The following is a 24,953-nucleotide window of genomic DNA, read 5'->3' as shown; positions in this document are numbered from 1 at the left end:
CTGTTTCTGGGTTAGTGTGCCTGACTAGTATAGCTGTATCGTCCGCGAATGTCAGTATTTTGCTATTGGTAGTTGTTGGTATGTTGGCCGTGTATAATGTGTATAGTATTGGTCCTAGGACGCTTCCTTGCGGAACCCCAGCCTTGATGTCTTTAACTTCAGAGTATGTGTCCTTGATTTTTATTACGAAGGTTCTGCTCTCAATCTATCATGACTGTCTTTATATGACCGTTTGCCGTCTAGGGTTTTTAAAATATACCTATCTCCTTCCAAAAAATCTGCTATTACAAATGGGCCCTCAAATTTTGGGTCTAACTTGGTTTGGTTTCTTTCCTCATTCTTGCGTAATACAAAGTCACCTGGATTGAAGGTTCACTTTCGTTTTGGTTTTATCGAATCTGTCCTTGTCGCATTTGGCACTAACTTCTATATTTTTTATTGCTTGTCGTCTTACATTGGAGACATCTATTTCCTTTTCCTCAATATTATCAGATAACAGCAAGTCGTATGGTCTTGCTGTCCTACCGATTAATAGCTCTAGCGTGTTCGATTCAGTCACGCGGTGGGTGGTGAAGTTTAAGGCCAATTGTATTTCCCCGATCGCGTCTTGCCACGGGCGCCCGGTCGTTTCTGCTATTGTAAACAAGTTTTTTAATGTGCCCATAATACGTTCTACCTGCCCATTGGCTCTACTAGCACCGGTCGCTACCAAGTGGACTTTAATTTGTTTACTTTTGCAGAACTCTTGGAATTCTTTACCCGTAAAACATCTCCCCTGATCCGCTATTATTCGGCAGGAGCTGCCGAACAAAAATATAGCGGACTTAAGTGCTTTGATGGTGTCAAGAGAATCTATCTTACGGGTATGAAGCAAGTATACGAATATCGTGAAGGCGTCGACCAAGACAATGACATATTCTTTAGAGTCACTCTTACCGCTTAGTTTGCCCGTTATGTCCATGTGCTCTGTATGCCAAGGTATGCTGGTCTTGGGTATAGGATGTAGTTCAGCTTGTATCTTGCCTGAACTAGCCTTCGAAACCTGACAAGCATGACAGTTCTCTACGAATTTGCGAACGTACTTCGCCATTCCTTCGAACCAGTAATACTCATACAGTTTCTCGAGCGTTTTATCCCACCCCAAGTGCATAATTGACTGATGCACATGGTTAATAACGGACCATCTAAAGCCTCTCGAGACGATGGGCAAGCAGAGGGCCCTGCCTTTTCGTTGTATTTTGCGGTAGAAGGTACCGGATCGTAACTCGTACGTATTTGCGACGTGTTCTGCGATCTCATCGTTTTGCAATTTATTGGTGATTTCTGAGATTTGGGGGTCGCGACGTTGTTCCGCCAACAGCCAGTCTTCGGAGATTTCAGTTAAGTTACTTTGCTTCTCTTCGATTTTGTTGATCGTGCGGTGGTCCCAGTCTACGGGGTTCCTCGAAAAGAAATCTACGTGGGCCATTCGCTTACCTTCCCGGTACATAACGTCGAAGGTAAAAGTTTGCAAGTAGGCCCACCACCTGTGAACCCTGTCGTTTAAATGTACTTTATTGCTGGATGCCTTCAAGGAATTACAGTCGGTAATGACAAGAAACTCTCGTCCATGCAGGTAATGGCGAAAATATTTGACGGCGTTTACAACCGCTAACGTTTCTAGTTCATAGGAATGATACCTAGATTCTGTAGAGCTAGTTCTTTTGCTGTAATATTCTACTACTCTATTTTTACCTTCGACCTTATGCATTAAAATAGCTCCATATTCCTCCGAACTAGCATCCGTATGTAACTCTATTGGGTAATTGGGATCAAATATCATTAACACCGGCTCGGCAGTCAGAACGGAAATTACCTTTCGCCTCGTCTTTTCATGTCTATCTGTCCAAGATATGTTTTTGTCGCCGGAAGTAAGTGCATACAAGGGTTTCATTATCTGTGAAAATTTTGGGACGAATTTCTGGAAGTAAGAGGCTAGACCTATGAATTGCCTAAGCTGCGTGACGGTCGTTGGCACAGGCAAAGATTTCAAGGCGTGTATTTTGCCCGGATTGAGACGAACCTCTCCGTTATGGATTACGTACCCTAAATAAAGTACCGAAGTCTTCAGAAAAGAACATTTAGCAAAACTGAAGGAGAATCCGGCTCTGATGAGCATATCTAATACTGTGTCTAATCTCTCCAGAGCCTGATCTATCGAATCGGCGACAATTAGGACGTCGCCAAAGTAAACGACAACGTACGAATACGCAAGGTCGCCTAAGGCATTGAGAATGGCCCTCTGAAAAACGGACCGTGCGTTTTTCAATCCGAACGGCATCGTTAGGTACTCGTATTGTCCGTCGGGTGTAACGAACGCTGTATATTCCGTCGAATTCGGGTGAATGGGAATTTGATGGAACCCGCTGGCCATGTCCAGGCTGATAAAGTATCTCGCCCTCTGTAACCTCGCGGTTTGGTTCGCGATAAGGGGTAGGGGATACCGATCCGTTACCGTATTTTTATTCAGCTCCCGGAAATCGACACACAATCTATCCGAGCCGTCCTTTTTCTTCACGAGTAGCATCGGGCTCGCGAACGGTGAACTACTAGGTCTTATGATTTTTGCTCTAATTAGTTCGCTGATTCTTTCTCGCACTATCCTACGCTCTTCCTCACTAAGTCTATAAGGGCTTCTTTGGACGGTGACGTTGGGGTCGATTAACCGTATTTCTAACTGACCAGTACTCACGCGCGCCCGTGGGAAGCCCGTAATAAACGAATCTTTGAATTTTTCAAGAATGGAGATCAGTCGACTCTTGTCGTTACCAACTAAGTCAGTGTCTACCTCGTTAAGATTGATATCGTGCTCCGCGACTTCGTTACAGGCATTAATTGTCTTCGTCCTACAAATAGCAAGACTGTTTGGTGTAATATTGATTTCGAACCCTTGGCCTAAAATTTCGCGACCAACCATGATATCATATTTCAAGTAATTATCGGCAAGGACATGAAAAGTTATCTCCAATGTAAAACCACTAATACATACAGTGGACGAAATCTGGGACGTACTATTAATACAAGTGTTTCCTATTCCTCGCATTACTACCGTGCCGGACGTTCTTTTGCCAGAAAACTTTGGGGCAACAGATTCTTTAATTAGCGAGCATTCGGCTCCGGAATCGAAGTGAAATAGGAACGATTCACCCCGATGGCTTAGTCTACCGGTTGGAGACTCCACCACGCAGGAGTCGACTTGACGTTCGCTATTGGGGTTCGTTTTTTTGTTCCGCAGTAGTGGACAGTCAGGTGCGATGTCGCCCTCCGCGCGGCACCTGAAACAGGACACCTTTGACGATGTAGCTGGTCGGCTCCCTTCCGGGAGTTGTGTATACTTGCGCTTTTCGACCCGCATCTTCTGACGGCACTCGGTTTTTTTATGTCCGTGAATACCACAGTACAGGCACCTAACCCGATGGTACGGCATTTTGCGTCTTTTGGCTTCGGGACCCTCTGATGAATTTCCCGGCGACGACATCGGTTCCTCCTCGTAAGAGAAAGCTCTCATTTCATTTAGAAATTGGTCCGCCGTCCTTATGTCGCTCGTGAGCGCCAATCGTTTGAAGCGTAGGTCGTGAGAGCTCAGCAGATAGAGAGCGGTGGCGTTGACTGCTTCTTCCTTTGTTAAATGTCGCCACTTCGTATTCAGGAGGAAACGGATACGACTACCAAATGCTCCTAGGGATTCGTTCTCCCGTCGTTGTTCCGTGGACAACTTTATTACCAATGACGATGCTGTCTCCCGGCCCCCGAAATGCGCGATGAATTGTTCCTTCAGCCTTGGCCAGGTAATCTCTCCACCGTTCATTACTTGCGTAATCCAGTGCGCCGCGGAGCCCTCCAAAATACGATTCAAGGAGGAGTATAGCTCGCCGTCCCGTAGAGGGTTGTCCTTCATGAGTAAGCTAACGCCTGTGCACCAGGCGGCCGGATCGGCGCCCGCGACTTCGGGGTTGAAACGTGGTAGCGAAAGTCTTCTTCGTTTCGTACTCCTCTCTTTTTGTTTTAACGATCGAAGGAGATCACGCACCAGGGCCGTATGTTCCCGTAGCGGCATAACCGGTTCGTATCCCACTTCTGATGTCGGGGAACCGTCGTGATGAGGTCCCGAGTCGTCATCGGAGGAGAGATATTGGGCGCTCAATGATTCTTCACTGGAACTATGCATCCTTCTTATACAATCGAGGTGACGTCTATTCGTACGAGTAGGGGTTTTTACAGAGTTATTAAGCACTCGTGGCGGTTCGACACTGGTGACAATGGTCCAGGGTCCTATAACGAATCCGCGGTCAACGGGATAACAGGTGTATGTTCTCACAAGCTCTAAGTTCACTGATCACAAATACGCTATTCCTCCTCGTCGAAGGAGATCGCACGAAAGAATGAGTCCTCCGTCGCGCTGATGCCACCGAGGAAAACTATGACGGGGTGTGTCTAAGAGCACGAGATCATCGGATTCGTGGAGCGACGCCTTCGTTCAGAGGATAAGGGAAATTGACGTTGCTGTTAATTGGTCAATTTCCACGTCTATGGTTAGAAAGGATGCTAGCCGCTCTTGAGGAAAAGTTGCTAACGGGGAGCCTCGTTCGAGAGAAAGTAGGTTTCCCCCGTAGTTGGGACAAAGACTGTTTTTCTGTTTGAAGGACCTTTAGTTAGCTAAATCTTAAGATTTACAACGGGTCCTTAGGCTAGCTGAACATGTACTGCGGAAACGCATCGACATCTGGCGACCATCTTACCCAGAGAACAGGGTCTGCGAGCCACAGGACAGAGACCGTTGAAATGTCTATTGCCAAGTATCGCTACAACTATTTCTTTTAAGGAGAGCTACACTGTTACTCCGTACCTTTGTTCATCCCTTGACCGCGGCTACGTTGGCGACTAGTTGTCGCCTCGATCCCAAGCTCATTGTCACGGATCCCAAATAAGTACAATCGGGTTGAATGACAATTGTTTAATTACGGCTATGGTAGAATCTAGATTACAATATTACGGGATTTTCCCAAAGTTCCAAAGGAAGGCTCCGGTGTTCCTTCATCTCCGACATATATATATATATATATATAATTAAATATATATATATAATTAAATATATATTTATATAATTATATATATATATAATAATTAAATATATATTTATATAATTATATATATATTATTATATATTTATATAATTATATATATATATAATTAAACGTAACACATTATAACAGAATATAATATAACGTAATACTATATGATGTAATGCGATTTAACGGAATATATTATAACATAATACATCGTGACGTAATATAATATTACGTAGAGTAATATGACGTAAACCTATATAACGTAATACATCATAGCGTGATATAATATAACATAATACATTATAACGTAACACATTATAAGGTAATACTACATAAGGTAATACTATATAACGTAATACATTATAACGTAATACTATATAAACTAATACATTATAATAATACTATAGTAATACATTATAAGGTAATAATTTACATCTCATCTTACTTAACAGAGGCTCGACCAGCACATGCGTGGTGCGGAGAGGGTGTTCCGTCGTTGATATTACATGAAGCACCCCCAATGCGTTTCGACGGGTGTCATACTGGAGAGTAGCTGAGGGGGTTGAGGCTCTCTCAGACCACCTCTATATATTCATGGAGGTTGGGCCGGAGACAATGTACGCGGGAGAGGCTATCCGGGCAATGGAACGCCCCCGACAGCCACAAAAATGGCTCATCAAGGATAGAGACAGCGAGATGCTCCAGACAGCAGCCATTCTAGCGGCCTGAAACTGGGACGCCCGTAGAAAGAAGACAAGCGTGGACGAGAAGGCGGAGAACCTTCGCCGAGACATGAACGCGGCATGTGATACGTCGATGCCGCGCTCCGTGTCTGGTGCTAGACGGCATCATGACGAGGAAGAGATCTCCCTCTGCCACGAGGCATATAGAAGGGCGCGACACATTTTACAGCAGACGATCAACAACGCTAAAGCCCAATCCCGGATGGACCTCGTTCAGTCAGTCGATTCCGACTCGTAGATGCGTGGAAAACGCAATATTATATAACGTAATACATTATAACAGAATATGATATAACATAATACTATATAACGTACTATAATATAACGTAACTATATAATGTAATAGATTATAAGGTAATAAATTATAACGTAATACATTATAATCAAATATTATATAACGTTATACATTATAAAGTAATACCATGTAACGCAATATATTTTAACGTAATATAATATAACGTTTTATCGTATAATGTAACGTAATATAATATAATGTAATATGATATAACATAACACAATATGACGTAATATAATATAGGGTATTACTATGTATCTAAGCTGTAGAGCGTGAAAGCTGCCAACTGAATACCTGACGATTCGATCAACAGCTTGTTTACTTTCTAGACCAGCAACTTCTTCAGAACTCTCGACTAACGACCTCTACTGAAGACTGGTTACTGACAACTGCTGTGTTGATCCACTTGCTTCCCTTTACCACCTTTTGATATCCCCACTCTGCCTGTGTTTATATCCGTCCGCGATTATACCAACGTATTCTGCCCAGTATTTGAAGGAAGGGCAAAATGTAATGCAATATATTGTAATACAATATAACGTAGTATAATATAATGTAATATAGTGTAACGTAATATAACGTAATACTATACAACGTAATACTATATAAGGTAATACAATATAACGTAATACATTATAACGTAATATAATATAATGTAATATGGCAAATAATATAATATAACGTAATACATTATAAAGTAATATAAGGTAATACATTGTAACGTAATACATTATAAAGTATCATAATGTAATACGAACTATCGTCATTTTATATTGCTCTAATTATAACTATTACAGTCTGTTAAATCTTAACTGGTTACTCAAAATTTTCCCAATTTTCCTCACTCTGTGGTTAATAGTTTCTAATGAAAAAAAGTAGGCGAATATTTTTCAATTGTATCTTGACTAACCAGCAAGTTTTGGAACGAATTTATAGACTATAATGAGGACCAATTATTTCACGCAATTGAACGACGCTGAATCCTTTCTACATAGAAAATAATGTCCCTCTGCAAAAATCGTAGCGCGAGAGAATTCCAAGTTTTGACAATCCACCATTGATAGGAGCAGTTTTTTTCTTTTATTATTTCTTTTCTTTTATTATATTTTTTCTTCTATTTTAAACCAAAGCATAGGATAATTATAGGATGTTAATAATCTAGTCTGTCTGAATTTTTAGGTCCTGATACAGCGGATTACTGAACAAGGACGGATGCCTCCATCAGAAACATGGCGTGGCTAGTGTGTTTTCTTTTCTTTCTTTTTTGATTTTTTATTTTGTTTACGACGATTCGTCGCGATTCGTTTTAACAAGACAACCATCGATACCATAGGACTGCTCCTGAGATCTTCCCACGTCACCTCATTGTATTTGTTGCCCCGTATAGATTTCGCTTTATCCCTTCCACCATTCCCCTTATTTTACTTCTTCTTCCTCCCTCTTAATCCCACGGTGTGGGACGAAGATCTTTTGAGAGATCGATCGGTCGTTCGAACGATCGACGACTAACGACATTCACTGAATCGAATCACACGACTGGTTCGCTGTTTCACTATCTTCGTTCGAGATAAAAAGGAATCAACGCGAAGTGTATTCGTGTCGAATACCATCATGTTACCTCGATCAATCGTTGTACTATATTTATGTAAATTGTGCAAAATAAATTATTTGCAAAGTTTACTTTAAACCTCATTTCGAATTAGTCTACCCCTCGCTGCCTTTTGTAACAACTTTCGATCATCTTTCATTTAATAAGAATAAATAAATAGGATAGCAACCTTTGATCTTTTTTTAAACATCGTGTACAAAATTTCTGTTACACATGTAGAAGGTTGCTGAACGTATATTATCATAGGCTGATGTAATTGCGTTTTGCATGCATAACGTATGCAATAATTGACCATAATCCAGTGCCCCAAATGGCCTCGCATAAACGCAGTCCTCGACTCTCCATGCTACCGATGCTCCAGTGGAAAGGGAAATTTTGATAGCACACCATGTGGCCAACGTACAGCAGTAAACCATTCATACCTACGGATAATCGAATATAATCGTTTTTATATTTGTTGCAAAAGAGTGTTAAAACAATAAACAGGTTGCGCGACAACCAGAATTTTTCTTAATGCTATCTTTTAACAATCTAATAAAACGTTTATTGCCGCTATTACAAATTTATATATAAGTTATAGTACATTTAAATCGTTAATTAGAAAAATAGCTATTTGATATCTGTTGGCTAGTAAGACACTAACTGCTTTGAAAAGTGTATCGAAAATGGTAATGGTTTAAAAAACTACGTTTTTTCAGTAGCATTAATTCTTCAAACAGGTCTTAAATCAATTTGGCGCGAAACCAGTTTAGTGGTTGTGTAATCTCGTGAAAGTCTTACCAGGAATACGAAAAGGTCCACCGTTCCACACCTTGACGACATCTACGAGCAAGTAGCAGGCAGAAAGGAAAGCCAAGGAAAAAGACGTGGTTACGAATACGAATGACAGTGACCTGCATATATAACAGCAAATAAATACGGTTTTATAATGCAATTGATACGACGTTGTCCTTTTTTGGAAACGTACCATAATTTCTTGTTGACGGGAATTACGTTGGTAAAATGAAGAACGCATCCTACGCAACCAAAGAACGCAGCCCATGCTAACCATCTGATTACACGTTCTTTCCAGTCTTTGTAAGTCATCATGATTATGCCAGCGTGTAGGCCAAGAAAGACTTGGAACGCCGTTGTGAGGGTACCTTGATAAACATAGTATTTTGAAAATAATTACTTAGAAATGTCGAAAAGAAAGATGTCAAACGAATAATATTCGTTTCCACGTGAAGTAGGTTATTATGGAACTGTGAATTTTATCTCTCTGAAAAGTAAAATTGGAAAAAAGTTAAAAATTCTTCCTAATAAATTTAAATAAATTTGTGCAGTGTGAGATTTTGGAAAAGAAAAGTTAAGATAACAATTGAAAGTTTGCCGAATAAATTTTCACAGTTCTTTAATGGAAGACAGTGTACCTAGAATTCCTTCAGGATCGTACGGTCCAGATTTATAAACCGTAGCTGAATGGTGCAAATGAGCTTCTTTAAGTATTATTCTATCAATGTAGCCTGCTGCACCGCCCACACAGTCAAAGTATTTCGCGTCGTCGTGAAGACCACCGGGGCCAAGATATCCACTAAGAACAATCGCTTTTGATGCTTTCGTAAAGACACAACTGTCATTCATTAAATCATACGTACATACGTGGGACATCCTGGAACGTTTAAACAGAATGTTATGACGCAATGAGCGACCACAATCACGAGCATCACGCACCATTGAGGAAGAAGTAGAAGAAAATCTTGCACTTCTCGTAACATTGGAGACTATGAATGAAAGTGAAATATTTTGTAAATCGATGTTTGCGAAAAGATATATAAAAATATTTGATACTCTTACAGGGAGATACATACAGAAAATTTTCATTTATAAGTATGTATACACTTACTTGTACCTTGCTTGGTCTCCTCGGCATTAAAAGGAAATATAACAGAGCGACAACGAAATAAGTTATACCGAATCGTTGCAGAACACCGAATATGCGAATGGTTTCAAGCTGGCCACCCGTGCTCACCGTATTCAGAGACAACCCGATTAGAAATAAAAGTATGCTCCTCTGCCATATAAAAAAGTAAAATATAAATAAATATAAATAAATTAAGATTGAAATACAAAATAAAAATGTTAATTTGCATAAATTCTATATTTCCTACTACAACTGTTTGAATGCAAATTACATTCTAGCAGTTTTTCTCTGCAACTGTCCGAATGAAAATTACATCCTATATTTTCACCTGCAACTGTTTCAGTGCAAATTAAATTTTATATTTATCTGTGAAATTGTTATCAATTACTTTGACGATTCCATATAATATCTGGTGTTTCGGTGTCATGCGCTTCATCTGACTGGACATCGCTATGGGGATACACACGCCCATGATCCATATAAAGCAAGGGAACAACAAATCTCCCGGAAGTAACCCATTCCAAGTCGCATGCCCAAGAGTCCTATAACCACCCGATCCATCGTTCACGAATATCATCAACAACGTACTGGCCCTGTAACATTAAACTTTTCTTAAATACTATAATATTTTATATAGAGCGAGTTTATTAAAAGAGAAATAAATATTATAGAAACATTTACCCCCGCACCGTGTCAATCGCCTTCACTCGACGTTTCGCGGGTTCCTTCATCGCGCCATCATCCACCTGACTTTTCATATATTTCTTCCTGCATACGTGCCACAGTGATTTCAAGCCAGACAGACCAAATAAAACGAGTAACAATACTCCAAAAATAACAAGAAGCTCTGAAAAAATTACACCTCTATCAACAAGATCGTTGAACTCTATTTTGCTGTAATCTCTTCTACAATCAAGTTGCTATCGTACATCTTAATAAATTAAGTCAGATATAACATGACTGTTATCTACAACCATGCGGTAAATATTTATAATCATCGAACGAATCTGATATTTCGATTCAAATAAATAAGATCTGGATAAATTCTAAACACAGATTTATACATATAACAATTACTGGTTATTTTTCAACTTTTATTAGAAATTCTATTTGATGCAGGGAGCCTTGCCTGTATAAGGATAAGTTGGCGCGTTCAGAATCTTTATATCGCAGCTTCGATTTAATATAGAAAGTTCGTACACACCGAACTGTCCCAGGTTCGGAGTCAGTTCACAGATCACGTCGCTGAAATGCGAAAAAAATGTAAATCGTATAAAACTGGACGGCGTTAACTTTAAAACACGTTATATCGTGATACTTCTTTCGGTCAACCAAATGTACCTGGTATTTTTAGCGGATATAAATTCGTTGGGATCCTCGGCATCCAGTACTCTCAAGCTCGTGGATCGAATAGTATCGATCGTCACGCTGGAAGTCCAATTTACTACGATCTGCTTGATCCTAGTATATGGGCACTGTAACGAGATTATTCTCTGTGGTATAACTACATTTTTATAGAGAAAAATATAGGTCTCGATTAAAGAAGTTGATTAATTTCAAAATTTAACATTGAAAGGTTATCTAACTAACTAGATTTATTAATTCACCCTCTATACCACAAGTATCACACCAATAAATTATTTCACTCGTGTAACATTACGGCATAATAAATCGAAAATGAAAAAGAATTCGAAGAATAGGTCTCGATTAAAGAAGTTGATTAGTTTCAAAATTCGAACATTAAAAGGTTATCGAACTAACTGGATTTATTAATTCACCTTGTATACCACAAGTATCACGCCAATAAATTATTTCACTCGTGTAACGTTACGGCATAATAAATCGAAAATGAAAAAGGATTCGAAGAATAGGTCTCGATTAAAGAAGTTGATTAATTTCAAAATTCGAACATTAAAAGGTTATCTAACTAACTGGATTTATTAATTCATCCTGTATACCACAAGTATCACACCAATAAATTATTTCATTCGTGTAACGTTACGATGTAGTAAATCGAAAATGAAAAAGGATTCAAAGAATGAAAGAAAAAAGAAAACTAACCCTCAACGCTCAAGTGTGCATCTCAAGCACCACCGATGTGCAGCGCTCTTCTCTTTAAAATCTGACAGTTAACACTTTACTGACCGCTATCGGTTCAACAGTATACGCACGTCCGACCGGCAGCTTAGGCGCAGATTCACCCTGGCACCGGCTCTGTTTCGGTTTGGACTCTCCAATACCATTCTTTTTGTTCATCGCGAACGGTAAGTTTTTCAAATTAGTATAAAACTGTGGAAGCTTACAAAGCAACGCAACTGTCGCAACTAATCAAGATACCTTAGTACTAAATGACAAATTACTGCTCAAATAATGAGAAAGATTGTCGGCGACAAAAAAAACCGATTAATAGGTTATCAGTAGGTAAGTGTCGGCGACAAAAAGCCGATTAATAGACTATCAATCGGTAAAGTGTTAAAAACTTGCAAGTCGAAGTATGATGAGAATAAGTTAGAGTTACCGGTTGATATTCACAATTGAAAGTCGAAGCATTAAGGGTTAACTTCTTCGTCTGTATCGTAAAAAATATATTACTGAACAGTGGATTTTTATGCAAATTCATATTTTGCTGAGCGCAATTAGAAAAGTGGAACCCTAATACCGATTTTTTCATTCTGTAAATATTATGACGATTAATTTACTATAGATGTTTTCCATGTGTTTGCGTATTTCAATTTAGAAATGTATAAACATGTGCAGTCTAATTGTTCTAAAAAATGCTCTTTAACTTCAAATTTAACCAATAATCATGGTTACCTGTGACTCCAATCAACATTTGAACGCGTTCTTGGAATATTCGTAGGAAACGGTATTGCACAGAACCAGGCAAAAGTATGCAAAGCACGAAAAAACATAAAAAGAGCGTGTCCTTGCATGACTCACCAGCGCGCAATCCGCGGAAAGCAGGTAGAGCCAGGCGTTCGAATCTTCTGTGCGTAAGTTGATACAAGCCTCGTCGTATCCAAGGGTATCCTGATCACAGATCCACTCATCCATTGTCTCCATGTCACGCCGAACCGAGAATAAACGCTGGGTAAGGAAGAACTCGCAATGCACGCTTCGAAAGTCGCGCGAGGAATCACGGCTGATAACTAGATTTAACACGCATCCTTAATTTGAGAGAAATGTTTACAACACGTTCCATATACGGTGACCGGGAAAGTGGAACGCTAAAAACCGAATTTTTACCATGAGTTCTTCTGCCATTTATGGTATGATAATAAAGTATCTAGATGAAATAAAAATTTTTTAAAAGTTTTTACGCGGAATAGGAAGTTTTTACGGAGAATATTTGAATTTTCGCTTGAATCCATGAAATTTGAATTTCTTGATTAATTTCTTGACGAGCCAAAGAATTATTTCCGAACTATAATTTGATATTTATATACATAAAATTGTTACTTTAAAGTCGTTGATATCGCGGAAATTTAATCTAAGAAGAATCCATATTCTATGGATAAAGAGCTTTTAGTGGTGGAAAGTTCACCGCTGTCTTTCGCATAATATTGCATCGTTATAAAATAACCGACACGCTATCACGTAAGTAATTTCTAGAGTACGTTTAAATACATTCATAAATATACTCCGTTTAAAGAAAGAGAAAAAGACAAGAAATTAATAGATAAATTACCTGGTATTGTTCTTCAGAATCACAAGTAGATGCGCATTACAAATACTAGGACCTCAGGAAGGAAAAATGTCGAGCAGTCGTCAGGGGACGAAAAGCAAAGAACAATCGGTGCTTCTCAACACAAAATAGTTAATACAAGGTATATAACAAGTTAGCTGGATAATTCGCAATAATGATCGCGGCTCTAACGGTATATTACCACATATGCATATATATATCGACGTTCGGTCAGAAAATGTCTCCACGATCAAATATTGCGCGGACGCGGTTTAATCGGCGCGAGTTGGAACGAGAGTGGTGCGACAGCTTTTTAATATCGCGCCGTGTGCTAGCGAACAGACAGCCGGCTCGAGTCGTCACGAATCACGTGGGTGCATCGACTGACATTTCACCTGGCATTCAGCAGGAATTTTACCTGGCCACTAACCGAGCCATCGTGATCTCCTGCATACAGTATCGGCCGCCTTGAACCAGACTTTTTATCCGACGGGCTTTGGAACGTGTTTACCGATCATCGCTCAGCGCCTTATGGTCTGCGAGATCGATGTAATTCTCGTTCGTAACAGATGTTCCATGTAACGGAACTTCTTGTAGGATATTTTATGAGATTCTATGATCGGTGCAATTGAGTAGCGGTTTTTAGTACTTTCTAATACGGTTCGATTGAAATTGAAATAATTTGAAAATTAAGAAATAATTGAAATAATACGAAAAATCGATTTATACGCAGAGGAGATTTTCTCTTCCTGGCTTCTGCTTTTTTAAGCTAAGTTTAACGGGATCGAATGAAAAAATGTATAGCGAAACGTGAGGCAATATCATTCTGGTATCATACAATCGGAGATAGGCAACCTTGGACAGGTGAAAATCGACACACACATTGACCTGAATTGGAGAACTCGATAAAAGGGACTTGAAACGTATGAAAATCGATAAAGCCTTAACATGCGATGAACTTAAATTGAATGAAATCATTGAGGTCACTTGATTCCTATACTATTATCAGGAATATTATTTGAAGTACAGGTAAAAGTATTTATTCGTATTATCACAATTGCTGATAAATTTAATTGATTAATTGATAGATATGTCGATAATAATACAATCGCAGATGAGATATAACATGGAACATGCACCTAATATTCGATGCATAACGAATTTTTGTATATTATTCCAATGATCGTCTAATTTAAAAAGGTACTCCCGAACTAATGGAAAGCATGACGTGCACAAATGGGAAAGATTGTAATTTTCAAGTTCCTTTATTTTGAAGCTAATTAAAATACTTTGACATATATATAACATCAAGTAATGATTCAAATAAATAAGTGCCATTAAATACGTACGAACTGAGCAAATTATAAAACAAATTTGATATGTGCAGTTCGGTAGACTCACTAGCATAAACGTTTCGAAATCCATAACTTCATAAATGTAGTCATTTTTTAATCAATTACAAAGATAACAATTAGTATCGAAAAACTTTCAATGTCACACAAACAAACCTTTTCCTTAAGATGAGTATATTGGTCATCTATCTCGTGTTATCCATGTACATTACAATTTATAAATAACAGCAGACATATGTGGCCACTTGTTTAACTTGTTCGAAATTCCTTTTTCTTCAGATTTACATCCATATAAATATTTACGGCGCGATGATGTGTATGATTCGATGACTGCGACTCCGTCAAGATTATTTATTACAATTCGCCATATGTGACAATAAATTCATGCATAGCTAATGCTTTCCTCTCTTTAGCTTGAACTATATTCAAACACATTTTTTACAAGAGAAAGATAATATACGAATAGATATACGTCACAAATACTAGGTTTTTTGTTTGCTTGCAATGTGTCGTGTATTTTTCATAGTAACAGAAGGAATGTAACTAGTATAATATTGTGTCTGTGGAATTTTTAACATTAATAATTCTTTATATTAATAATAGTAATCGTCGACATGTAATACTGTGAATAAGATTGGATTTTATACAAAAGAAAAAGGTGGTTCGCACAAATTTCGCAATTATCGGAAATATAACTTAGGCCTTATAAAGTGGGTGTGCATTTCTTATTTTCTTTTCTTTTTCCCAATTTGTCCTTGCTTAAAACAAATGCATGCAATAATTTTATTTATTTCTTCCTAACATTAATGATCTTAGTGCACATTATATAATTTATATTCTTTCGTTTCCACATAATTTAACGAGTTTTCTACCTTTATGATCTAGATCCTTTTCGTGTACAAGCAATTTTAATATTGCAATAATATATTTATCAAAATCGCCAAAATCATCACATACTAACATCTATTATTATACCCAGTAAATAGCACAGCAAGATTTTAAATAAATTGTTAACAGCCAAAAGTGATGATCTATCATTATACCCAATAAATAGTATAGCAAGATTTTAAATAAATTATTAACTGCCAAATATTAATCGATGTTTATAAATAATTGGAAATACTTAATCTTCAAAATTAATGTTTGCCACTAACTATGCCACCCAGCTGTTCCTCTGCGTGTCGTAGCGACGATACATAGATAATTCTGACTAGCAATGCATATAAATTAATCAATATATTGGATATATTAGATTATATTATAAAATTGCACTGTTCAGTCTAAAGAATTTAAGAAATATGTTAGATTAACTAAATTAAATATGATATTAATATTGTATGTTGGAATTCCTCATACATGCTATTAAAATCAATTTACAATTTAAGTTGGAACAAACAGCTTAAATGGCCTATGTAAAATTTCATGATGGATCAAGAAGAATATCTTTTATAAATTTTGATGCGAATATATAGAATAGAATTACGCACAGGTATTATACTTGATATTCTTCATTTCATCCAATAGTAACTACACACGTGTAAATACAATATACACCTATCTACAACAAAATTCTATTCAAAAACGTAGCGCCGCTATGCGCCTTGCAAATCTTGTACCCTCTTACATGAGGGCGTTTCGATATTTCTAGCTTTGGAAAATAATTCTTGATCTCCAAAGTTTCTTGCTTTCCACATCATCGTTTCCCCTAAGGATTAAAGAAACGATATATCCAAAGTATAAAGACATATCCTTTGACTATTAAGTTAAGTCTTTTTTTACAGTCTGTCACACAAAAGTATACCGGTGATATCTACGAAAATTGATACCTAATGTGGGGAAAAGTGTAATAATCTAAGTTTTCTGGAATACGCAGTGGCTTATAATATCTTGGTCTTAGTACCTTTTATGACAACGAATAGAAATACAACATATATATCCGAAAAATGAGTACTGCGTACGCGATACGTTTTGAAGCGATCTTTTTGTTTCCATTGTGCTGGGCTGGCCACCACAGTCATCTAATGCAAGTCCTATAGAAAATATGTAGTCCTCTATGAAAAACAAACTAAAGGGAGAACGCATATTAAAGATAAGAATCTCAATGGCCCGCGTTCGAAGAACATGGAGTTCACTACCAGTCCCATACGCCAAAAGATTAATAGAAAGCATACCGAAACGTCAGGCTATAATCGATAGTGGAGAAAATTGGATCCATTATTAAATAAAAACAAAATAGTTGTACTTTTGATCCATACTAAATTTATCACAAACAAATTAATATTTGTAGAGATATCGTCGGCATACTCTTGTGTGACAGACTATTATTTCTAAGAACTACACGTAGTTTGCTACTCTGAGACATTTAATAATCAATTGAGTAAAATACTTACTATAATTTTTCTCTCTAAAACAGGCATGTCTCAAATTATGCAGGTACTCTTCTTCAACAGAAATTTCTAGCCTACGTAAACTGCCTTGATATTCAGTATGAAAGTTTTCTTTCACATAGTAGGGCACCCTTAATCCTTGAGTTGTTCTCAATACAGAATATTTTCTGTGCACAAATTTAAAATTTGCATATAATCGCATTCATACAAGTCAATCGTTCTCTTTAAAATATACCAGAGATAGAAGCCAAAAAATAAAGCGTAAATAATAAAATTGAAACATTCCATAAAATTATCAATTTAAACTAATTTATTCGTCATTATTTGTCATAAATGTATTTGTCGCGAATTATGAATACACTTACGCGTTAGAATGTAAGCTATATACAGGATCTGATATAAAGAAACTGCTCATCATAGTTAACAATATTAATAACAGCACAGGCAACATTTGAAGGAATGTAGTATATCCATTTGCTTGCTAAAAATCATAATATTTATTTAAAAAAGCATGATTTGATTGAAAAAGAAATTGTAATTACTATATTTTAAATATATTAAATTACTATATTTTTCCTTCATACCTGAGAATGAACATGTTGAGCTTGTGCTTCTTGTTGTCTTGCCCACCTTCCAGAGCGTCTCATATAAAATTCTTGCTGTGGAAACCCACCTCCAAAGAACATACTGAACAATTCTTCTGCTGTTATATCAGCTAGAAAAAATGATTTAATCAGTATATATGTTTTAATAAATATTGATAAATTATTATTATTGTTCTTTGTTTATCATAGTGAGGCTCAAAGCTTATTACAATCTCTGTTACAAACTTATTAATAATAATTTTAATAATAAATGGTGATAAATGTATCTAATAAATTTATGATAGATAATTATGATAAAAAAATAAATATTGGACAAAAGATATAATATGTACCTTCAAATCCCCTTGTATAATTGTAATGTGAATGATTTTGGTGAGCTTGAGCACTTTGCATTCTTTCCTCCTCAGGGCCATACATGTCATACTGCTTTCTTTTTTCCACATCAGTGAGTATAGCGACAGCATTTCCAATGGCTAAACACAATATAAATTATACATATGTCACAATAAATACTATATATCAACACTATATGTCAACACTATATGTTATAATAAATCTGTCTCCAATATACTTTTATTATCCTTTTTAATTTACCTTTAAATGCTTCAGCAGCACCTGGTGCTTTATTTTTGTCTGGATGTAATTGAAGTGCCAATTTTTTATATGCCTTCTTAATATCACTATCAGTTGCATCTTTGCTTACACCCAAAATTTCATAATAATCTTTGCATTTCTTGATTCTACAAATAAATGAATTACACCAATATTAATGATAAAGTAACAAATCTTATTATTAGATCTCAAAATTTGTATTAAGATGATTTTAGAACTTTCTTTGACACAAGTACCTTTTAATATGTTCAAGCTGTTCTTTTGTATAATCATTAGAAACTTGAGTATGTGTATTTTCCTTAGGTGCAGTTTGACGTTTCCTAACTGTAGGTTCAGATTCAGACTTTTGTTGATTTTGTTTTGACATCATTGTCACTTTTGCCAATACATCTGTGAATGTATCATTAATTACAAGAAAATACCATATAGTTATACAAATTTCACTTAAACTCTTAATTTTCTGCTTACTCATACTACATTTCTCTCTTGATCAATATTCAGACACGCACGATTCATGGTGAATGAAAAGTTTTATTTTTGTGCAACTATAGAAACCATATTTCTTAAAGAATTCAATATAAACATTAAAATAATCTTTTTAAAAAAATGACTTAATCTTTAAAACGAAAAATACAACAGGGATCTCTTCCAAAATGTTATATAGTGTCAATGGTGTCAATAATTTAGTGGTTAGATGTAAATAAAATAAAGGAAAACTAAGAATTGATTAAGCTATTTTATAGAAGCTGACGTGGGTTTTTCCCACCTTACCTTCTGCTTTTTTTGTTGGGTAAAGTTTCTGTGCTTTACGTACAAATTTTTCCGCCTCTTCGTATCTTTTCTCCCGTAGATATCGTTCTGCGAGTTCCATACACCGCTCAGCCTCATCTTTATTGCTATCCATGATTTTTCTTAAAGGCCGAATTAAACTTTACCTTAAACACAATGACGGGGCAGAATAGTAAATAAATTTAATCATACACTAATTCTCCGCCATAGCAATTTAATAAGTTGCGTCATGAACACGCTATGAAGTAGAGCATTCCACTACCATCCCTACATATACTGGTATAAGTGACGACACATTTCACAGGCGCTACTTATAATAATTATTGTTTATATTCACGGAGCTGGATAATTTAACTCTAAAATCAACCAATCAGAATGTTTCCCATCGATTAACTAAAATTTTTATAATTCAAAAATGTTCTGTTAACAATAACATAAACCGACCTACATAAAGAAGTAAATAAAAATGTATTGAATAATTTTCTAAGACATAATATTACTTTTTGCAAATTATACGAAGTAATTGTTTTTATATAATTCAAAACTTTATTTTATCATAAATAATTTTTTTTATTTACAATAAGAATTTGTCAAAAAATATACCCTGATCGTATATGTTAGATTAAAATGTTACTGCCAAAGTGGCATCTCTAGTTTCTTTAGAATCAATGTATTTTCTATGTCATATTTGAAACCATTTGTGTATTATAAACTAATGTTATATAGTCAAGCATTAATTTAACATTATTATTCGTACAATTGCCAAACATTTATAAATTATTTCAGGTAATAGTTATCATATCTTTTATTTATTAAATGATATTTATTTATGATGCATTTTAACTGCAAGGTTATCTTTTAATATATTTTGAATTCTTCAAAATGTGAATTTATATTAGAAATAAATGAATATTCTTTAATAATTAGTTCTTAATTTTATATACATTTTCACATTTACAGAAAATGCTAGGTATAAGGCAATATGTACAACGATTCATATCAAACAAAATATTTAATGTAGATAACTCCAACTGTTTATCTAGTATACAACAAAGATCATACAATTGGTATAAAGATGAAGAAGAAGAATCAAATAAAGGATTCCTTAAATATAATAATGTTATTTTTCCTCCGCAAAAACCAGGTGAAGAGAAAAGACCAGGTGTAAGTTTATTTTATATTGTAAAATAATTCCATTTTATTAATTAAAATATAATTATTCAGTATATTTTTATATTTCACAGTATGTCTGCCATGTAAAAAAATTCATTAAATATAGTCCATTAAATATGTGGTATATTGCTTGTTTTGTAAGAGGTATGAGCGTAGATGAAGCTATTAAACAATTGAGTTTTTTGAAGAAGAAAGGTGCAGCCATAGCAAAAGAAGTTATTTTAGAGGCACAACGTATGGCTGTAGAGGAACATAATATTGAATTCAAAAGTAACTTATGGGTTGGTAAGTATATTGAAAAAGAAATCATAAAATGTTTTAAATATTTGTAATACTACAGTATTATAGATTTTCATTGTACTTTTCAGCCGAATCTTTTGCAACAAAGGCTCTGATAATAAAAGGCATACGACGTCATGCTAGAGGAAGGGTAGGACTAGTACATTACAGATATTGTCATTACTTTGTACGTTTAGAAGAAGGAAAACCACCAAAACATTATTATCAACCAGCACCTAAAACAGGCGAAGAATGGTTGGAAGAATGGATGGAACAGATGCGTACCCGCAAAATATATAATTCATTATAATGTACGCATATATAGTTATAAGTAAATAAATAATTATACATCATACTTTTTTCTGAGATTATGTACTTTGATTGGAGTTTAGATTAGGGTTTATTATTTCCAAATACAAATTTACGTGTTAAAGTTGGAGTTTATTTAAGAATAAGCGATTAATGTATATAGCAATCAAAAAGGCAAATACATATCAAATTCATTTTACAACTTTAACTTAGTTCTTCTCCAGTGACGCCGTTTGGCGTTGTACCTATAAAATGAATTATAATAATAATAAATAGTACAATGATTAAAGAGGAAAATACTAAAATACATATATTTTAATAATTCTTACCGGATAGTGTTGCCAGTACGCATTCTGACCCATTGTGGAATCGGCCTGTTTTGCTTTAACTTTTTGGCAAGCTTCCGCTTGATAATAAATGTTTTGTGAGCAGACTGAAACAGAACATGTAGTTTATGTATGTCTTAAATAAAATTTTCTAACACTTATTTACATATAATTAATAGGATGTGAAAAGAATTGTTAGATAACCTAAACCTTACCATCTTGCTCAAGCCACAATCAATGAAATGGTCGACAATTTTCCTGCGTGTTTCTAAACAGGGTTTTTACCAAACGAATGTCACTATATAAAAGTTACCAAGAATAATAAAATAAATACTAGATATAGGATCTTTATGGTACATTAAAAACAGATAAAAAATAAAAATAATATAATATGAAAAGTAATATCTAATATTAAAAAAAGAGCAAATATAACATAAAAAAATACAGTATCTAATAGATGTTTTAGAATATAATATTATTTCTTCATAGTTAAAAAATTTGTGAGTTTTCAAATTAGCAATGTTCGTTTTGACGCTTGAAAAAGACACATTTGCCATCTTATCTATAAAATTTAATATAGATATTAACTTAAAATATATTTACATTTTTTCATGATATATTTATAAAGTATATTTAATAACATATATTTCTATATAACAATTTTAATTTTAATAAATGAAGTATCAAATTTAACTTATTCAGTTTAGTTTAAATATCTAATCGAGTTATTTCAAAACATTATTACGTCACAGTTTGTATATCTTTTTTATCACTATATGTTTTATTGTTATTCCTCACTGGAACTTTGGACTTTATTGATACAAATTAGTTTTCACGATTTAGTTAATATATTGTTAAAAGAAATTGTTTAAAAATTATACTTGTCAAATATGTTCGCCACTTGTTTTAGAACGTTTCGAACTGGAAACAAAGTGAGTATTAGAAACTTATATTTCCTTGATGTTCGATTCTTTCAATGACCAACCAATTGATCGATACTTTTAAGTGATTTGGGTTAATAAGAAATAAAACTAATTTTTATTATACTTATAATATTTATCGAATCTTCTTCTATTGTATAAAAGATTTTTACTTATAAAGAATAATAATATTAATTAAAAATGTATTAATTTTATATGAAATCGCATATTTTTTGTAAAATAAAATTATATTAATTTAAAAATAAAAGCAAATGAGGTATTTAAAATGATATTATAAATTACTTGCTTCAAAAAGAATTAATATTTAAGGAACTTATTTATTATTTTAGTATGGATTATTGGCACGTTATGAATCCACATTAGTTATTGCAGAACATAATAATGAATCTCTAGCCCCTATCACTTGTAATACATTAAGTGCAGCAAAAAAAATTGGTGGTGATATAACAGTCTTAGTTGCTGGTACCAAATGTGATGCAGTTGCACAAAGTGTCAGTAAAGCTAATGGTGTATCCAAAGTTTTGGTGGCAGAGAACGACGCTTTTAAAGGATTTCTTCCAGAAGCACTAACGCCTCTTATCCTTGCTACTCAAAATGAGCATAAATTTACCCATATTTTAACTGGTGCTACTGCATTTGGTAAAGCACTATTGCCAAGAGTAAGTATCTAATTAGAAAGTCTGTTTTTTCTACCTTTAGATATATATTATTGTAGATAAAATGTATTTTTCAATTTGTTTGTATATAACTTTCATTTTTTAAGGTTGCAGCTAAATTAGATGTGTCTCCAATAAGTGATATTATTGGTATTAAAGCAGCAGATACATTCATCCGTACAATTTATGCAGGAAATGCAATTCAAACTTTAAAGTGCAAAGACAATATAAAGATAGTTTCAGTGAGAGGCACTGCATTCGAAGCAATACCTCTGGAAGGAGGCAGTGCCAAGTGTGAACCTGCACTAACTGGTGACTATAAATCACAATTGGCAGAATTCATTAAACAGGAGTTGTCTAAATCTGATAGACCAGAATTGACATCTGCAAAAATTGTTGTATCTGGAGGAAGAGGAATGAAGTCTGGCGATAACTTCAAATTATTATATAGTTTGGCAGATAAACTTAATGCTGCAGTTGGCGCTTCCCGTGCTGCTGTTGATGCTGGTTATGTGCCTAATGATTTGCAAGTGGGACAGACAGGAAAAATTGTTGCCCCAGTAAGCTTGACTTATAGTTATAGTCTATTATAACTGCTACAAAATTATTTATATTTCAATTCATATCTTTTAGAATCTATATATTGCTGTTGGTATCTCTGGAGCAATTCAGCATCTAGCTGGTATGAAAGATTCAAAAACGATTGTGGCAATTAACAAAGATCCAGAAGCACCAATCTTCCAAGTAGCTGATTATGGTTTAGTTGCTGATTTATTCAAGGCTGTTCCTGAACTTACAGAAAAATTGTAAATTTTAACAATATTTTTTAAGTACATTTTTTATACACATACACACATATATATATTCAAAAATATATTTATACAAAACGTTTATTAAAAATATAATTTTTTATAAATATTAAATTTATAACTATTTATTTTAGCTGTATATTAATAATCTAAGATTAAAATTGTATTATTTTTCCATTTATATAAATCAACAACATTTTAGGCTTTCCTATTGGAAACATAAAATATGATACTATAAAGTATTTTTGTGGATTTTATGACAAACTATTATGTATTCAGAGCATACATGAAAAGATGAAATTTCTCCAAATTTAGGGAGAAATATCTAATTAAAGCAATAATTTCGATAATATTTATTATTGAGCTTTCGACATTAGCGCCATAATAAGCTTCCCAATCAGGAAATGAGAGTGTACACGCTATGGTTCTGGTTGTTCCCGAGCTAGTGCTGCACCATGCGTCAATTGCTAAAGGTAGCCACACTAGCATATACAAGATCCTATAAAATTAGGAGTCTGTTTGGTGGCACGCTAGCATAGACAAGTTCCATGCTACAAGAACCTATTTAATTGTACGGTTCTGTGGGAAAATTCATATCTATTTTTCTATCCGGGATAAACAAGTATGAGAGTACCAAATCGCGCAATAATTAAACTAGTTGTAAGTTGCCTAGAAAAGAGAGATTGATTGTTTATTATATTTTTTTCAGACAAGAAAAGAGAATATTTTTTTCCAAACGATAATGGATCAGTTAATTCGTTGAGCCGTAAATAAATAATATGCAAAATTTTATGCCCAAATGTTTATTAGTTTTTCCAAAAAGCTATTTAACAACTGAAAAGTAGTCTTCGTTGCACACTCGTTATCTCCACGACGGAGAGAAGGTTCCCTTGACGCACTGAAAAGCTCGGCAGCCTGTCGACCCTCGAGTAGTGTAACATGATCCAATGTCAAATATTCATGAGACAATGTATCTAGGTATTAATTGAAAAGTGAAACCTCTTTCATTTTTTACTTTTTTTAAATTAAACTTTTACAAATGTGTTTGTGAGATGTTTCCGATTAAAACGAGTATAGAAATATGCGCCAAAATACATCGTGTTTGGTGTCATTTTAATCCGAAAAATGTAAGAAACATGTTGGTAAAAGTTTCATTGATCACAAATAAAAAATAAGAAAGCTTGATTTTTGAGTTGGAGGTCTCAGCTTATCGCAGCCTTTTGATATTTATTGATCGTTTCGATTCTCAGTTCCTATTTCTCTTTCATTTACATTGTCCTTCCCTACATTCGACACGTATAAGATCTCAGTTTCGAAAAATAGAATCGTTTCTACATCTCCAGTATTGCAACATTTGTGTTCCGATTTTTGT

General features: G+C 35.0%; 5 protein-coding genes across 9 annotated transcripts; 2 read left to right on the top strand and 3 right to left on the bottom strand.

Annotated features, from left to right (window-relative positions):
• Positions 1-6,843: 6,843 nt before the first annotated feature.
• On the bottom strand, positions 6,844-13,485 carry LOC122577232 (heparan-alpha-glucosaminide N-acetyltransferase-like). Of its 4 annotated transcripts, none has more exons than XM_043748392.1 (12): positions 13,347-13,485; positions 12,599-12,885; positions 11,000-11,133; positions 10,788-10,903; positions 10,340-10,505; positions 10,047-10,251; positions 9,641-9,808; positions 9,397-9,518; positions 9,168-9,328; positions 8,723-8,897; positions 8,536-8,648; positions 6,844-8,177 (listed from the first exon to the last, which is right to left on the bottom strand). In XM_043748392.1, the coding sequence occupies exons 2-12, from the start codon at positions 12,719-12,721 to the stop codon at positions 7,996-7,998; spliced, it is 1,665 nt and encodes a 554-aa protein (XP_043604327.1). In that variant the 5' UTR covers positions 12,722-12,885; positions 13,347-13,485; the 3' UTR covers positions 6,844-7,995. The 4 variants fall into 4 exon arrangements, with proteins under 4 accessions (XP_043604327.1, XP_043604331.1, XP_043604329.1 ...); XM_043748396.1 differs by having other exon boundaries at positions 9,393-9,406; positions 9,647-9,808; XM_043748394.1 differs by having other exon boundaries at positions 12,599-12,807; positions 13,347-13,464.
• Positions 13,486-14,592: 1,107 nt separating this feature from the next.
• On the bottom strand, positions 14,593-19,339 carry LOC122577234 (dnaJ homolog subfamily B member 12). Its single transcript, XM_043748398.1, has 8 exons — positions 19,071-19,339; positions 18,536-18,689; positions 18,282-18,427; positions 18,020-18,160; positions 17,667-17,797; positions 17,448-17,563; positions 17,086-17,249; positions 14,593-16,400 (listed from the first exon to the last, which is right to left on the bottom strand). The coding sequence occupies exons 1-8, from the start codon at positions 19,201-19,203 to the stop codon at positions 16,288-16,290; spliced, it is 1,098 nt and encodes a 365-aa protein (XP_043604333.1). The 5' UTR covers positions 19,204-19,339; the 3' UTR covers positions 14,593-16,287.
• A 69-nt stretch (positions 19,340-19,408) lies between these two features.
• On the top strand, positions 19,409-20,895 carry LOC122577238 (39S ribosomal protein L22, mitochondrial). 2 transcript variants are annotated; one of them, XM_043748404.1, is made up of 4 exons: positions 19,409-19,544; positions 20,049-20,252; positions 20,333-20,546; positions 20,630-20,895. In XM_043748404.1, exons 2-4 carry the CDS (start codon positions 20,052-20,054, stop codon positions 20,848-20,850), a joined length of 636 nt encoding a protein of 211 aa, XP_043604339.1. In that variant the 5' UTR covers positions 19,409-19,544; positions 20,049-20,051; the 3' UTR covers positions 20,851-20,895. The 2 variants fall into 2 exon arrangements, with proteins under 2 accessions (XP_043604339.1, XP_043604338.1); XM_043748403.1 differs by lacking the exon at positions 19,409-19,544 and adding an exon at positions 19,714-19,874.
• A 65-nt stretch (positions 20,896-20,960) lies between these two features.
• Positions 20,961-21,445, bottom strand: LOC122577240 (60S ribosomal protein L39). The gene is made up of 3 exons (XM_043748406.1): positions 21,391-21,445; positions 21,179-21,282; positions 20,961-21,094 (listed from the first exon to the last, which is right to left on the bottom strand). Exons 1-3 carry the CDS (start codon positions 21,391-21,393, stop codon positions 21,046-21,048), a joined length of 156 nt encoding a protein of 51 aa, XP_043604341.1. The 5' UTR covers positions 21,394-21,445; the 3' UTR covers positions 20,961-21,045.
• A 492-nt stretch (positions 21,446-21,937) lies between these two features.
• Positions 21,938-23,695, top strand: LOC122577236 (electron transfer flavoprotein subunit alpha, mitochondrial). The gene is made up of 4 exons (XM_043748401.1): positions 21,938-22,107; positions 22,446-22,775; positions 22,880-23,332; positions 23,406-23,695. The coding sequence occupies exons 1-4, from the start codon at positions 22,066-22,068 to the stop codon at positions 23,580-23,582; spliced, it is 1,002 nt and encodes a 333-aa protein (XP_043604336.1). The 5' UTR covers positions 21,938-22,065; the 3' UTR covers positions 23,583-23,695.
• Positions 23,696-24,953: the final 1,258 nt, after the last annotated feature.

This window comes from Bombus pyrosoma, linkage group LG18 (assembly GCF_014825855.1).
Source record: "Bombus pyrosoma isolate SC7728 linkage group LG18, ASM1482585v1, whole genome shotgun sequence".
NCBI classification, from domain to species: domain Eukaryota; kingdom Metazoa; phylum Arthropoda; class Insecta; order Hymenoptera; family Apidae; genus Bombus; species Bombus pyrosoma.
This window is presented reverse-complemented; position numbering and strand designations above follow the sequence as displayed.